At 45.5% G+C, this 15,293-nt stretch overlaps 1 protein-coding gene across 1 annotated transcript in view; it reads right to left on the reverse strand.

The window, feature by feature from the left end:
* MMP24 (matrix metallopeptidase 24) overlaps window positions 1-15,293 on the reverse strand; it is a 47,146-nt gene that overhangs the window by 30,959 nt on the left and 894 nt on the right. Inside the window, exons 2-4 of the mRNA XM_074156999.1 lie at window positions 13,885-14,033; window positions 7,214-7,330; window positions 4,846-5,150 (exon numbers count right to left, since the gene is read on the reverse strand). Coding sequence (XP_074013100.1) covers window positions 4,846-5,150; window positions 7,214-7,330; window positions 13,885-14,033 — 571 coding nt within the window. The remainder of the gene's footprint in view (window positions 1-4,845; window positions 5,151-7,213; window positions 7,331-13,884; window positions 14,034-15,293) is intronic.

A 15,293-nucleotide genomic window follows, 5' to 3' on the forward strand; every position in this document is an offset into this window, starting at 1 on the left:
GCTAATATCTGCAGCGGGTCAGCAGATAGCACGTATTTAGCGGTACGGTGATGACAACATGCATAACAGCAATGGTCATCTACTTTTAAAAGACCATAAAGAAGATTTGCCTGGAGTTATTATTGATACTATTTGCCATATTAAACTGGAGATTAAAATTTACTTCCTGTAATTAACCTGGATTAAACAAACATTTGAGTGTCAGAAGGGTGTAAGACCAGCCGCACAATGTGAATATTTAAACTGACAGGACTTACTTTCAGCCTCTCAGGAATCCTTTTCAACCTGTTATTGGAGATACATACATATGTAATTGTTATTTTCACATAAAGGCTGGGAAATACTTGATTTGGCCAGTTAATAATGGATTTCATGCAGCACCTCGATGCTTGAGCCATGTTAAGGGAACTGTTGAGGCAGCCAAGGGAGAGAGACCCCAGCACAGCCAAGGCTGTGGACCCTCCTTCAGGCACAGGCTTTGCTGCCTACAGCGAGCAGCGTGTGTCAGCGGCTGTGAGTGCCGAGATGGACAGTTTAACAGTTTGCTTGGCTGCTTCTACAGCACATTTCAAGTTTAAAAAAAAAAAGCCCAAGACCTGGGGAAAGTAGAGCAAAGCCACCTTTGGTGTCCCTTCTGGTAATGCAAGCCGTTGGGATACTGAGACCGCCCGCAGTGACACAAACCTCAGTGACCAAACACTGTCCCTAAGCAGCCCCTTGGCCTGCGAGCAGCTACACACACTGCACCCCTAAAGGAGAATGACTCTGAAATCGTCTTCAATCACCTCCAAGTTCCCACTCATCAAAGTCTAATAAGCTGGAGCTCTTGCTGCTACACATCTGGAAGAAGCTAAAGGCCAAGAGCTGCTTTCATTTCTATTGAGGAGCACCTTTCAGGACAACCGTGAGGTAAGTCCCTGCAACTGTGACCACGCCAGTTGTTCCTCATCGTGTGGTTGCAGAGATGATTTCTCTCTAGATGTTTGCCATATCACTGCTCTGACTTGCCTTGATCCCTCCCAATTCCAATATCCTGCTTCATGCTTCTGGCTGCTCCCACCAGCATTTTCATCTGAAAACTTAACAAAGGAATTCTGTGCCCCATGATCCCAGTTAACAAGGATTGCTCCAGGGGTTCAACTTCCTGCTGGGTTTTGCACATCCTCATTACAATATTATCTAAATTAATCTTCCACAGCTTGCTTATGGGACTGTCGGAGAAGGCAGTACAATTAAGATGATAAATCAGCAGTCGTGAATGGAAAGTAGAGTATTACTCGGCTAAAGGAATTGTATGCACGAGAGGAACCCTAACTAATATCCAGGGGGAAGGGAACTTTGCATTCACTGTGAAAGCCTGTGCAGGATCATTCTTCACAGCAGAAGACGAGAAGTGTTGGTGCACGTTCCCCTACTGCCAGGGTCTCAGAAAGACAACCAACAGCATCCTAGCTATTATGATTATAGTAATAATTTTAAGGGACGTGGCAATGGCCATGCTGTCCACAAGGGGCAAAAGCAGTGTAATAATGAGCATTGCAAACTGATAATGAGTATATAAATCCCAACTAACTACCCACCAGCTGCTGTAAAAAAAATAACGAACGCCAGCAGATTACCACAGGGTCTGTTTACAGGACAGAAGCTTTCATCAATAGGATGTATTGTGTTCTCCATGTACAAATCAGAGATTGATGTTTTCACAGAAATATCTGTTCAAATAATTCTTCATTTTTTCTGACTGGGTGAGACTTCATGTGAAATGTTTCACTTTTAATCCATATCATTTGCACTGCTACTGAAGACTCCAAACCAGTTCTTCTGTGGGGTGACAGCTCCATCCAAACAAGGACTTAACTGGAACTCTTCAGGTGCCACAACCCAGTAAAGGCAAGTGCAGACCAACAAAAGCAAAGTTTCAGATCGTACTGGTTTGTAACAAAACTACATGGACTAAACAGATCAGCCAAATATCCTCAGGACCTTGGGTGCCAGTTTCAGCACCCTGCTCTGTTGACCTGAGATTGACCTTTGTAATTGCTGCAAGGCTAAGAGAGCTTTGAGGCAGATCGTTCAATTTTACCCTTTAACTAATACACAACCTTGTCAGGGATGGAACATTTTACATAGTGATATTTTACTGGCTGATAAGATACTATCGTTACTCCATGGCTATTTTAAGATTTCTATAAGCATTGAACGGATGCTGAATGGTCAAAATAGTTCCTTTTTTTGTTGTTGCATCTGAACAAATGAGAGCTTTGCTACTGATCCACTGGTAGGGTATTTTTATTCTTTCACTGAGAGACTTCTTCAGTTCCAGACTGAACAACCCCATTGCCCAAAAATACGTATTGTAAGGACAAGTAAGACCACGTTTGAAGAAATACTTCCTATTTAAAAGACAATATTGTCTTCGCTAGCATCTTATTTCTAATGAAAAAAAACAAGGCTGCGAACTGATCACGGTACAGGAAACATCTGACCAAGAAGCAGCCCTTTAAGACTGCTAACAGCATTCCAAGAGAAACACATCGGAGTTGAGAACCTGGAGCTAGTGAGAGCTTCCAGTGACAAGAAACAGTGAAACAGAAGGAAAAACCCCTCCTAAAAAGGCCTGGATCACCCAGTGAGGAGACAGGACATTTTCACATTTGCATACCAAGGCTAAGAACACAGGCCAAGCCCAATTCCTCGCATTTAGCATCACATCTATAACGCTCTGACTACAGGCTTTCCCATGTCATCCTCAACAGGAGACTCCCTTTCCAGCATCAGTGCTTCCCCCAGGTGGGGGGACCAAATACGAACCCACCCTTCTGAACATCCTCGCTGGTGACTTTTTTTTTTTTTTAAAAGAGTTTTCAAATAACCGTGTCGCCCAGTCTATGCAGCCTGGTTATTTGAAAACAAACACACCAATGACACACAGCCTCTGGAATGGAAATCTCAACTCTTCTATCAATTTTCACACCTGCAGTGCACACCAACCCCTCCAATACCAATTACATGCACTTTGAGGACACAACTCATAACACTCAGTCAGAACACCACAGAAATACGTCGTGTTTTTGAAAGAGCCACATGGATACGGCCTAAAAAATAGCTTTAATAAAAAAAAAAAAAAAAAGAGACTCTCTACTCAGTGTACACATTGCTCTCAAACACCATCATAAAAACTACCAAAAAAAACCCTCAAAAAAAGTGATAATCTATGTTAGAACATCCTACCCAGTGGAAAATTTTCTCCAGAGCCATCCCTGCCAGTCTTTAAGCTGCCTCCCAACCTTGCTAAGCTTATCATCAGAAGGAAGCTTTTTGCGCAGAAAAAGAGAGAAGAAAAAAAACCAAGTACAACTTGTCAAAACCTTCCCTTCCACCTTCCTGTAAGGCCTCCTATCCCAGGCACCAGCACCCCCAGGGCTCATACCCAGGCAGTGATACCCAGTATATGAGCCGCCCTCACAGCCCAGGGCTGAGATAAATGACTGCGGAGAGCAGCCTGAGCTCACACAGACCTAAGAATAAAAATTCCTAACATTTCAACATAGCAAACTGTGCTTCCCTGCCACACCGTAACCTCCCACACCCTCCACATCCCACAGGCTGTAACCTCTCTCCTTCTCTGCCTACGTCTCATCCAGTCATTTCAACCTGCCAGGAAACATTACTTCTCTTTGCCCGAGAAGACAAGTATCACACCATTTCTGCCTTCCTACAAATTAGCGTTCCCACATTGAACTTGCCAGCTCCAGTTCCTTTCAAAGATGATCTGATAGATACCAACTCTAAACTCTGAGGGTTTTTCTCAATTTACATTCCATTCCGAAACAAAGCTGTCACTTTTAGGTCAGGCCTGAAGGTGGCTTGCATGCCTGAAAGCTTTTCTCCTTTTCAAACTACGCTTTCACTAGACATGAAAGACATCACCTCCACATATGTCCTTAGACATCACGGCCACAATGATGCTACCATGCTTTTATACAGTTTAAAGATCAAGTCATGTTTGAATTCCAAGTAAACTCTTAATCCCTATAAAAGGTTTCAAAGTGTGATTTTGAATCACTACAGGTTTAAAGACACGTTGTCCTTCCCAAATCACTAAGACTGTGGAAACTGGAGTGATATTTTATGAGGCCACTGTAAAATGCTGGGTTTCCAACTTCAACTTTTTAGAAGTCATCACTATTCTCAATCAAAGGTTTGAGAATAGATCAGAAAGTGCCCATTGCCATTAGAGAGTAAGAGAAAGCCAGAAAGACACAGAAACTCTTAATTGTTTAATATAACAAAACCAGTCATCCTAATCATCAGTCTCTTGCTTAACAGATCAGCCAGCCCCGACCTCCGATGGGAGGATCACGACCATACTCGGACTGTGGGAAAACAAATAGGGATCAAAACAACTTGACTTTCGAGTGTCTTCACTCTCTCAACTTTCTCTTCACCATTAACAAGCACAAGTAGAGTTAGCTGTAAGTGTTTCATGTGATACGGAGTTTATATTTCAACGCTCTCTTATTCACCTTTTCCCCCCACTGAGAGCCATGGTTTCTGTAGCAACTATGGTCCAAATCCTTAGAGATGTAAAAAGCCAGGAGGCACACACTTCTGTTCACTCCTCAAGATTCCCAGGTATGCACAGAGGCATGCAGAGTCACACGTAGAGTCACAAACTCACTAATAAAATTATTTACCCATTTAAGAGAGACCATGTTTTAGAAAACATTTGAACCATTGTATGGGAGGCTAAAGGTCCACTAACCAAATACTTTCTAGTTGAAAGCCTGTCAATGTGTCTACATTCAACTCATCCTTGTTCTGAAGAACGACCTGTGCTCTTACCATCATGATTAGAATTTCCCAGGGTCCATGGCTCATCTGAATCGAAGTGAGTATCTCCTCCTATTCCTGGTCCAGGGAAGTAAGCATGAGCTAGAAATCCACCCTCTCCATCAAACGGAGAACTGTCTCCATGGAAACCCGAAGCAAAAAATATCATAATATCTGCCTCCTTTCTGTCATTTTTAATTTCATGGTAAGGGACTTCTTCAAAGGTAAGTGGTGTCACTCTCTGCCAAACATCAAACGCCTGACGAATGGCTCTCCTCGTATCGATCTCTCCAACCTTGGGGGTATAGTTGTGTACACTGTGTGAATGAGAAAGAAGGGTTGTTTCAATTTGCAGAACACATTCGAGACTTCTTATTACAACTCCAATACATAGCCACATCTACACAGTTGCCATTTCCACAGGGTCTTTATTTTTTGCAGACACTACTTTGTGCATGCAAAGTTTTGCTGTTACAAATAAAGTTACCAGCAAAACTACAGCCCTGATCTGAAGTCTGTGTTTATTAATAAGAATCTTCCCAAGACTTTGGTCGATCTTGCATTGCTTCCTAAAAATCTGACAACCTTTCAAATTCTGGTGTAGACAGTTGAGTAATTGAGTTTAAAAACGTAAATTACTTCAGATTTTGTCTGAAATTATCATGCTAAAATAGAATCCAATGTACGAAAGAAACCTGACTACTAAAATTATTTTTGAGAAAAAAAACCTCTCAGTAAACTATCTAAGCTTACTTAAACAAGCAGCTTCATTCCAGGACTACTCAAAAGGCTCAGGACCTCACAGGAGTGATGAAGCTGCCAGTTTTGTGCAACCCAGTCCATGACAGCTGACGATACAGAGTGCAGGGGGATAACTGCACATAAATTTCCCATAATTGTAAACTTCAGCTTAAAAAGTGCTGTTCATGGGGTGGTTTCTGTATGTGCATATAATGGACTCAAGACCTATTAAACCTGGTGTGGGGAATATGAAGTATCTATGCCATGGAAACAACCTTCAGTCTTTAATGAAACTGGCTCAATTTAATATCATGATTGACAGATGAAAGACACTTTTAATACATTCAGCGGTAAAACAAGGTATCTATCACTTGATGGCACACTCCAAACACTGAAATTGGAAAGTTAAACAACTCCTAGTTTGACAATGACAGAAGTGAAGCCATCTGCCAACCTGCTTCCTGCGGTTATACGCATACGTTGAAGATATGTTTTATTTATATGATTATATACCAGTCTTCCCTAAGGCCCAAAAAAGGTCAGAAGCAGGATCTGACCCTCGGATCTTCACATACAGACGGTGTCCCTTTACAATCTAAGTTAAAGGAATGATTACTGGTGGAAGCTTTGAACTAGTCCCCAGAAATAGTCCCTCCTCCCAGCCTCTGCAGTCCCTCGCTGTTACCTAGAGAATCCTCCTCCTTTCCCAGAGCTCTCTGCAGAAGCACTAGAGTGCCCCAGCCCCTCAATCTCTTTCCCTTCACTCAAGCATAGCTCTTCCTACACATTCTGGCACCTTCCCCATGCAGGTCACTCGTATTTCTACCTCTTTACCACAGACTTTCTTTCTTTCTTTCTTACTTAGCCTTGCTCACCCATACCTTCTCCTTAATGTCTACACTCCTAATTTTCACTTATCTGCAACCTCCTTTCCCTCTCCAAAAAAAATTAAAATTAAAAATTAAAAAATTAAAAGGCTATACTTTCAACTGGGGGGGGGGGTGATTCTATTTTGAAGTGACATTCTTATTGTCAGAAATTTTCATTGGCTTTTCCCTTTTAAAAGCCAAGGGCCTAAATGACCCAAACAAAACACATCTCTGGGAAATCCCCACTGCGCAACACACGTTTGACACCCGTAGCCCACTGCAGCGTATGGCCTCAGCAGGCCTAAGCCCGAACAGAAGCAGGGGTTCTACATGAGCCAAAGTAAAACCTCTGCAAAAATAAATATTCAGTAAAATGTTGCAACTCAGTGGAGGGAGAAAGCACCACCCTTTTAGACAATGATGTTCCTTCTGCTTTAATGGTTTGTTAAAGAAGACACATGATCTAACGACTAAAGCCTTAGGTTTCTAAGGGAACAGAAAGGGCCTTACTAGGATTTTTCTGCTAAAATTACACAACTGATGGCAGGGATTTAAGCGTCTTTACTGGCCAGTTATTTTCTAATTGAGAATAGACTCTTCAGTTACTCCAGTACTCTGAAAGTAGTCCCCTCCACCACGTTCTGAGAATGAAAGCCTCAACTAGGCATTACAGGGAAAATCCAGTTTTTAAAAGTACATACAAAATCTGCACCCCAAACAAGTACAGAACATTTTTCCCCAAACAAACAGGGGCAGGGAGGGGGCTATACCTGTAGGTTATATGCTTCTGCCTCCACTTTTGTCCAGTTAGTGCATACCGCTTTTTCCTCCGGCTGTGGCGTAGGTGGGGATGATCTGGAACTCCACATCGAGGCTTCTTCATCCACCTGGAAGAGAAGGGAAGAAAAAGCAAGTTAACAAAGAGTTTGGATGAGAAATTCAAAAGCACTCGGGAGGTGACTGGAAGACCTCTGAGAGATGGCCAGTGCAGATACCAAGAAGGGCTCAGTCTTTCCTCTCTCAGGTTTACCCTCTTTGCCCAGAGCTGCAGATCCCACCTCTGCTGGCAATCTACACACCACACAACACCAAAAAGAATCCGTTTTTCCTTTCGGAAACAGACACTAGCTCAGGTATCCCTTATGCTTGATGAGAGATTAATGATGGTAATGCCACAAAAGAGACCCAGATCAAAATTGCACATGCGTCTGCCCTGGGATCAAACTCTCCTGTCACCTAACTCTACCCAGTCTCCATTCATTAGAGTGCTCCTGTGCCAGTAAAACACCCTTCAGTTCACAACTCACCAGGTAAGACTCAACAAGTGCAAACACCACCCTCCTAGGTAATGGCTACAGCTTTTACCTCTAACAACCAGAACAGATCACTCCAATCTGTGGGTCACGGTCACCAAATCCTGATAGGTCCTCCTCAGAACCCTTGTCTCTTTTGATATCACTCACAATGTAGGAAACCCTTGTCTCTATGACCAGGTGAACTGGGAGATCAAAGGATGCTGCCCTTTGCACAGGGATCCATGCACTATTACCAGAGAAGTCAGGTCTCCTCCCCTACCTCCTTTAACTCCAGCCTTAGCAGATTTTTTTTCTTATTTCCTGCCCCAGCTTGAGGATGGTCAAACACTGGCACAGGTTGCCCGGAGAAGTGGCAGAGTCTCCATCCTTGGAGGTATTCAAAACCCAACTGGACATGGTGCTGGGCAACATGCTCTAGCTGTCCCAGTTTAAGCAGGAATCTGGAGCAGATGATCTCAAGAGGTCCCTCCTAACCTAAATAATCGTCTGACAAGGAGAAACAGACTGCACCCCAGAATACTACCCTGCTTGCTGGCGTGGGCACACTCCAGAGAAGTCGGAAGTGGCTTATGGAGGAATGAATCTGCCCATCACTGCATACAGCAGCAGAGGAGAATGGAGACAGGGACAGAAACAGAGGAACTACAGGTACTGGTCTCCGGAGGTCCCATCACAGCAACCTTCTGTCCCAGCCATATTCTTTAGGATTTTGCAGTGCAGCCCAGGACAGGAGAACAGAGCCCAGGATTAATGCAAGCACTTTCTGTCTGTCCACAGCCTCCTAAGCACTGCCCTCAGCCTCCTGCTTGGGCTGCAGCTGGGGACATTGTCACCGGCATTCTCCAGGTGTTTTACGCATTTGATCCACTTTGATGGTGAAGGCGAGTGTCCACTGTGTCACCATGCCTTAGGAACATGTTGGAGGACGTCCAGAAACATGCCACTGCCTGGTCACACATGACAAGAGCATCGTAGCCAATCCTGGGGGGACAACCTGGGGGACACCTTTTGGCCTCCAAATGCAGACACTCCTCCATCAACTGCAGCCAGCCAATGGCAAGTAGTCCCATATGTGCCCACTTGCTCGAACCTAAACAACGTACGTCTTACCTATCAAAAATATTAGACCCACACCTTCAGGAAGGGAGTGTCTTCCCATCACCAGAAGATGGTTTACAAGATTTCTTTCTGGGACATCTTCTAAATAAAAAACAGCCTCCCACGAACATTCTTTCACAGCACACGTACCTGCTCCCAGTTCAGGCAGCCAAGCTGACCTTTCCTTATAGAATCACAGAACTGTAGGGGTTGGAAGGGACCTCTGGAGATCATCCAGTCCAACCCCCTACCAAAGCAGGTTGCACAGGAGCGTGTCCAGGTGGGTTCTGAGTATCTCCAGCGGAGACTCCACACCCTCTCTGGGCAGGCTGTTCCAGGGCTCTGACACCCTCACAGGAAAGAAGTTTTTCCTCATGTTGAGATGGAATTTCCCATGTTCCAGTTTGTGCCCGTTGCCCCTTGTCCTGTCACTGGGCACCACTGAGAAGAGTCTGGCCCCGTCCTCTTGCCACCCGCCCTTTAGATATTGCTCAGCATCGATGAGATCCCCTCTCAGTCTGCTCTTCTCCAGCTGAACAGCACCAGGTCCCTCAGCCTTTCCTCAGCAGAGAGATGCTCCAGTCCCTTGATCATCTCCATAGCCCTTAGTCCACTCCCTATACATAAAAACTACTGGTCCTTACAAATTTCAGTGCACTCATCTGTCTTCTTCTCCCCACCAGGAACAGAGCAAATGAGAGCTGTTATGCATATTGTACTGTACCTGGGGAGAACCCAAGCTGTGTATATAAAGCTAGCACAGACTTTCCCCACTTACATTACCTTACATTTATCAGCATGGTATGCCTTTCAGAACTCTAAGCAACCTGTGGAAATGAGATCTGTCTTGCCCACACAACTGCTGCCACCTTCAAAGGAAAGTGGTACATCTAAAAGCTGTATCAATTCAACCTCAATATACTGTGTTTTTCCAAGCGTTATTTGTGTTCTTCTGCATTGCTTCTATCCCTTTGCTAGAGACATGAGGCTTACTGTAGCCTGTATGCTCCTAGATATTTCCTGAGTATTTTGTTTTAAAGTTCTGGTCATATGATATGGCACAGAGTTTTTAGCATAACCTTACGCAAACCGGAACATTAATTAGGTTTTCATCTCTTGAGCTCCATGTGAACTCCAGTACTCCGAACATCACCACCATCAGACCCTGATTACAGTCAGAAAACAATCTTATCTTTATTAGTATCCTCTAGAAAACGAGAAGGTAACAAAGGAGCTGCCCCTTTCCAGCACCTGCCCTATGCTGAGTGGGCTGCAGGAAATCAGTCCCCAAATTAGTCCTGGGCTACCAAAGAAATCAGAACTGCCCAGAGACAGTCAAATCCCCTGCCCCTCGCCAGCTCCATGGCAGCATACGGACACAGGGCAGGGGTATGGGGCTGTTCCAGAGACAACCTGCAATACTGGCACCCTGGGCTTCAAGGGATTCCTGAGCCAAAGCCTCCAAGGTACCAGCAGTTGCAGAGCTGCCCATAGGCTTCTGCTACGCACGGCTGCCGAAATCCACTGCCGGTCTGAACCCCCATATTCTACCACAGCTTGTTCCAGAGCTCAGCTACACACCTTCTGAAACAGACCTAGCAAAAAAACCCCAACTTTCACTCTTTTTAGAGCTAGGCAGTACCCAAGCTGCCAACAGCCTGTGCTAATGTCATGCTGAGAGTGTTTATTTGGCTCAGTTCCCTGATCCAACCTACTTCCCAGACATATGGGCCTGTGTCTCACCACACAGGCCAGGGGACAAGGCCAGCCATTTCTTCTTCCCTCAGCGGGGCAGATCTATGGCAAAATAATCACAAAGCTGTAGCTTGCTGCCACTGATCTTCTTTAGCTGAGCTTTCTAATAGCCGTTCTCTACTGAGCAGATCGAATAACCCTTTCGGTGTGCCAGGGGATTTATAAACACACATCACATCAGAAAAACATCAAAAGACAATTACTTGAAGCAAGATTGAGATACTTATGGTTGCTCCCCTCCTCTTTTTTTTTTTTTTGAAATGGGGGCACCAATAACATTGGATCATCAAAATTTATACTTGGCACTGTTTATGCATAGACTATTGCATTCCTCCAGCTGCCTGGCATGCAGAAAATAAGTAATTTCCAAACGCAGTGACATCCAGCAGCACATACAGCTGGTTCCCCCAGTTCAGGCTCCAAGCCCTCCCAAAGACTCCCCTCAACAGAGGAAGCTGTCACTCTCCATCGCCTGCTGCTGAGCTGCCAGGAAGGGTATCTTTAAAGAGTTCCATCGCACATCCCAAGGTGAGGGACCTACACAAGGGGCTCTAGACAGGACACACAAGACACTTCCAACACAAGAAAGACTATTTCTTGATTCCCTCCAGGGTTGTGCAATTGATTACAATAAATAGAAGTCACCTCTTCTGTTAGGTGCCAGCATGCTTCTCTCCCGGCGGGGTCCCAGGACACTCTCCTTGCCCAGCCGCTGAGCAAAATTACAGTCCAGCCCCCCAGCCGCAGGCAGACACCAAGTTTGTTGAGGCACCGCCAACTGCAGGGCACAAGGAGGGCATTTTATGTATTCTCCCCTGCTCTCCTTACAGGGAAACTACATATCCTCATCCTGTCACCTCAAGACAAGCCCCTCTGCTCAACAGACACCCACCCCACCTTCCTTTCGGGCACCAGTAAGCAACAGCACTGGTGGTGTTCCTTCCCATTTCCCACTCCCACTGGCAGCGCCTACATGGTGGCTTTCACACACTTGGGTACCACTCCTGGAGGGAAGAACGAGCTCGAGATTTGGGGGTATGTGGGGAAGGAGATGAAAAACTTTAGGCTTTCATAATAAGTGTAAACTGAATATGCAGAATTTGTTGTCTGACAAAGAAACCATAGAAAATAATATCTTTGCTCTCTGACTGATTCTACAGTCACTTTACAGGGACAGAGTTTATGACACTGACCAAAGTGACAGAAAAAATCTCAAAACTCATAACACAGCCTGAAATAACAGCTTAGCAAACGCCCAAGTAATTTGGAGCTCTCGGAGCCTGCCTGCCCTGCCAGCTCTTCTCCTTTTGCTCAGCTTCCACAGCCAAGCCTGAGGAAGTCACAGCCCAACATGGCCCAGCCAGACACATCCCTCCAACTCCAAATACAGGCTCATTCCTTACAGCGATTAGGACCTCTTCTTCCTTTTGTGGAATCCCTAGGTAGGTACTCCTGCTCCACCCTGCCATACAACATATGGACCTACTGATTCAGGACAGATGGAGGTAGAGCACACCCATGTTTCGCTGCAGCTGAGGGTTCAAGCCTTTGGAGACCCGCATTTCAGAAGAGGGATCCATCCAGGTTTTTCACCCATCAGCCTTTGGGTGTTCATGCACCAATCAACCCCTGCCCATACATAAACTCAGTAAAACGTGGGTAAAACTTGGGCACCACCTTCCTTTCCTCCAGAAAAATACTTTTACTGGAGGGACTAAAGCAGGGCCCTTCCCCTGTCACCCACAGGGCAGCAAAAACAGCTCCCCAACTTTCCGAACTAGCACCCTGAAGTCATAGCCCCTCCTTCCCCCACTGCCTTCCAACTCACAAGCATCCCAGCTGCAAGCTTCTACACACCAACTGCACCAACCTTGCTCTCTGCCTCTGCTTCACATTCACTCACGAGCTGTGTTATTAATGGCAAAGAGATCTCAGATGGAAAATCCTCACCTTTAAAAAGCATTTCATTTTCAACTCATTTGAAAAGCAAACAGGATTTTCTCTATCCCTCAATGGAGAACAAGGGGCTTTTCCTGGGAGCTAGAGGGAGTGTTACATTCACTGGAGAGGAACTCCCAGTCCAGGATTATCCCCTCCTGCCTAATCCACTGATTTCTGCTGTTTCTCCCTCTTCTTGTAGTCTGGAAGTCACACAACCTAACCCCTTTGTTCTTCACATGATTTGATTACTTTGTGCCCCCTTCTTTCGTGCTACTGTGTCCCTTTTGCCAGCAGAGTACCCCAACAGGAGAGATGAAGAACTAGGCAGAGCACACCTTCAAAGGGTCTGCTAATGCAGTAAGAAAAGGTCAAGGGAAAACTCTCAGGCAGGGCCTAAGCAAGTTCTATTATTTGTGCTTTCTTTTTTGGCTCACCATGAGATGCTTCTTTCCCCCAGAAAGCATTAGTAAGACCTTATCTGCAGCATTCTGCTTTAGACAACAGATGCTCCTCTAGTCCAGACCAAGAGCAGAAAGATACAGCCAAAACAGGACATCCAGGCAACTGGAGGAGAGGAAAACAGTCAGGTGGCAGCAACAAACACTGCTTCCATGCCAAGATGATACCCCTTCCACACCAGGACACCCCTTTCAGGCCACCCTTCACAGGACACACTGAGCAGCAGACTAAAGGCAACAGCCTTCCAAGAGCACAGTCCCTCCAGCCTAAATGATTTAGACCAATCCTTCTGTGCTATCAAGACACTGATCACAAACAACAAATAACACGTGGTCAACATACAGCAGAGAACATCTCACGTCCAACAAATGGCAACTATTGACAGTTAAGCAGTCTTGGCTGTCATCAACAAGCAACAACTCACTTCAACTTGGAACCCCAGATCTCCACAAACAGCACCTATGGAGATCCACAACTCCCATTAATTAAGAAATACATTAGAAGCCATGTCTGGAGACAGATTTTCACCTAAATCCAGACAAAAGAGGAAATAAATGAAACCCTTGATGTTCTGTGCTTTCAGAAGCTCACAGGATTCATGCTTTGCCTGTGCACCTGCAATTGGGATCCACGCACAAATAACGACAGTAACAAGAGCTTCTCCTCACACTCACAAACAGTTCTGTTGGCAAGAAGAACAGGTGGAGTAGTCCACATTTGCATTAGGGACACATCTTCAAAATCAAGACTTCTCTGGCTGAGTCAATCAAACCTACCCCTTTTGAGAACTTCTTGCAGCTGGAATAATTGCCAAGGTAATACGACGACGCATTAAGAAAGGAAAAGACAAAATGAGCCTACGTCGTTCTTACTCAATAGTTGTCTGGTCCAGAACTCCTGTTACTGGGATCCCATAAAACTGTTGCATAGTGGCAACTGCGGACTGCACAGCTTTTCCCGACTGCAAGGCAGACATTTGGCTGTCAGATGGAAGTAAGTAGCCGTAAGTTTTTAACCAACCCTGAAAAAGAAAGAAACAGATGGTAAGATGCCGCGGGAGGTTTTCCACGTAACAGATTAGAACATTTCCTCAAAAGAAAAAGTGAAAAAAAGAAAAACTATCCCAAAAAACTCAACCGCCTCTCCTTTTTTTTGGTTAGGTTTGGTAATACCGTCCCATCGCCAGGAAGGGCTGAAGACCCAGCCAAATACCACCTGTCCTGAGAGGACAATGCAGACCTGCCAATTAGAAATGACCATCATCCCTACGGAGTAACTGGGGCCGACCTAGGTCTTTGGAGCATCAGAGATGCCCAGGAAGCTCTGTCCTTGTTCCAGAGACCTCCTGTGCACCCCGTCACCTTGCCATCACGACATTTCTCAGTCCCCACAGCAGCACGCTCCCAATAACCCACTGCCCACCACCCACTGCTGCCTCTGGACCACCACTCCAGGAAAAGAGCTTAACAGGCCTGGGCAATCCCACAAACACCAGCTCAGCTTCACACTTGCACTTAGCACAGGAGTATCGCTTTCAAAAAAAAAAAAAAAAAGCCACCCCAACAAACCAACCCAAAAAACCACACTCGGAAAGTCTGCAGGGACTCTGGGGAGACGGATTTCTCCTCTACTAATAGCAGATATCCGGCAAATTGTGAGAGTGGGAAAATAGCCAACTCTCCTCAAGGAGCTCTGTCCCTTTTCCCTGCCTCCCCCCAAAATGCGGCCTTAGATAAAACCGCATGGCAAACTTGTCAAAACGCTAACGCCAGCATTTTCAAAAATGCCCATTAGTTCACAATATTGCTTTTCAGGCCCTCTCTTCCTCCCCTTCACCTTGATACCACGAGGAAAAGGAATATTAACTCACCATTGAGTGCAAACGCCAATAAAACCCAAATTGAGGCTCGCTTTCATACGCTTTCCACCCTGACATTTCATGCACACACCTCAGCGTTTCCTTCCTCTGGCCAATACCCCGGCCCTCCCGTTCAATACACAGACCAGGATTACTACGAGATGGACATATATCCCGTAAGCTTTCCCCAGCCACGAGGACAATCCATCCGACCTGAGGACACGGTCCTCAACACACAAGCGCTGATGAATCGTCTGCGTGCGCTGCTCTCCCGTGGGCAGCCTGAGATCACTCAGAGCAGGGGGGAGAGGAGAGGCACCTCTTCCCTTAACCTGACGCGGCACCGGGACAGGGCTCCAGCCAGGAGGAGCACAAGAGGGAGAACGATCCCCATTGTTTTGTGGCAACAAGAAGACACCAGAA

This window comes from Numenius arquata, chromosome 12 (assembly GCF_964106895.1).
Source record: "Numenius arquata chromosome 12, bNumArq3.hap1.1, whole genome shotgun sequence".
In the NCBI taxonomy this organism is placed as follows: Eukaryota; Metazoa; Chordata; class Aves; order Charadriiformes; family Scolopacidae; genus Numenius; species Numenius arquata.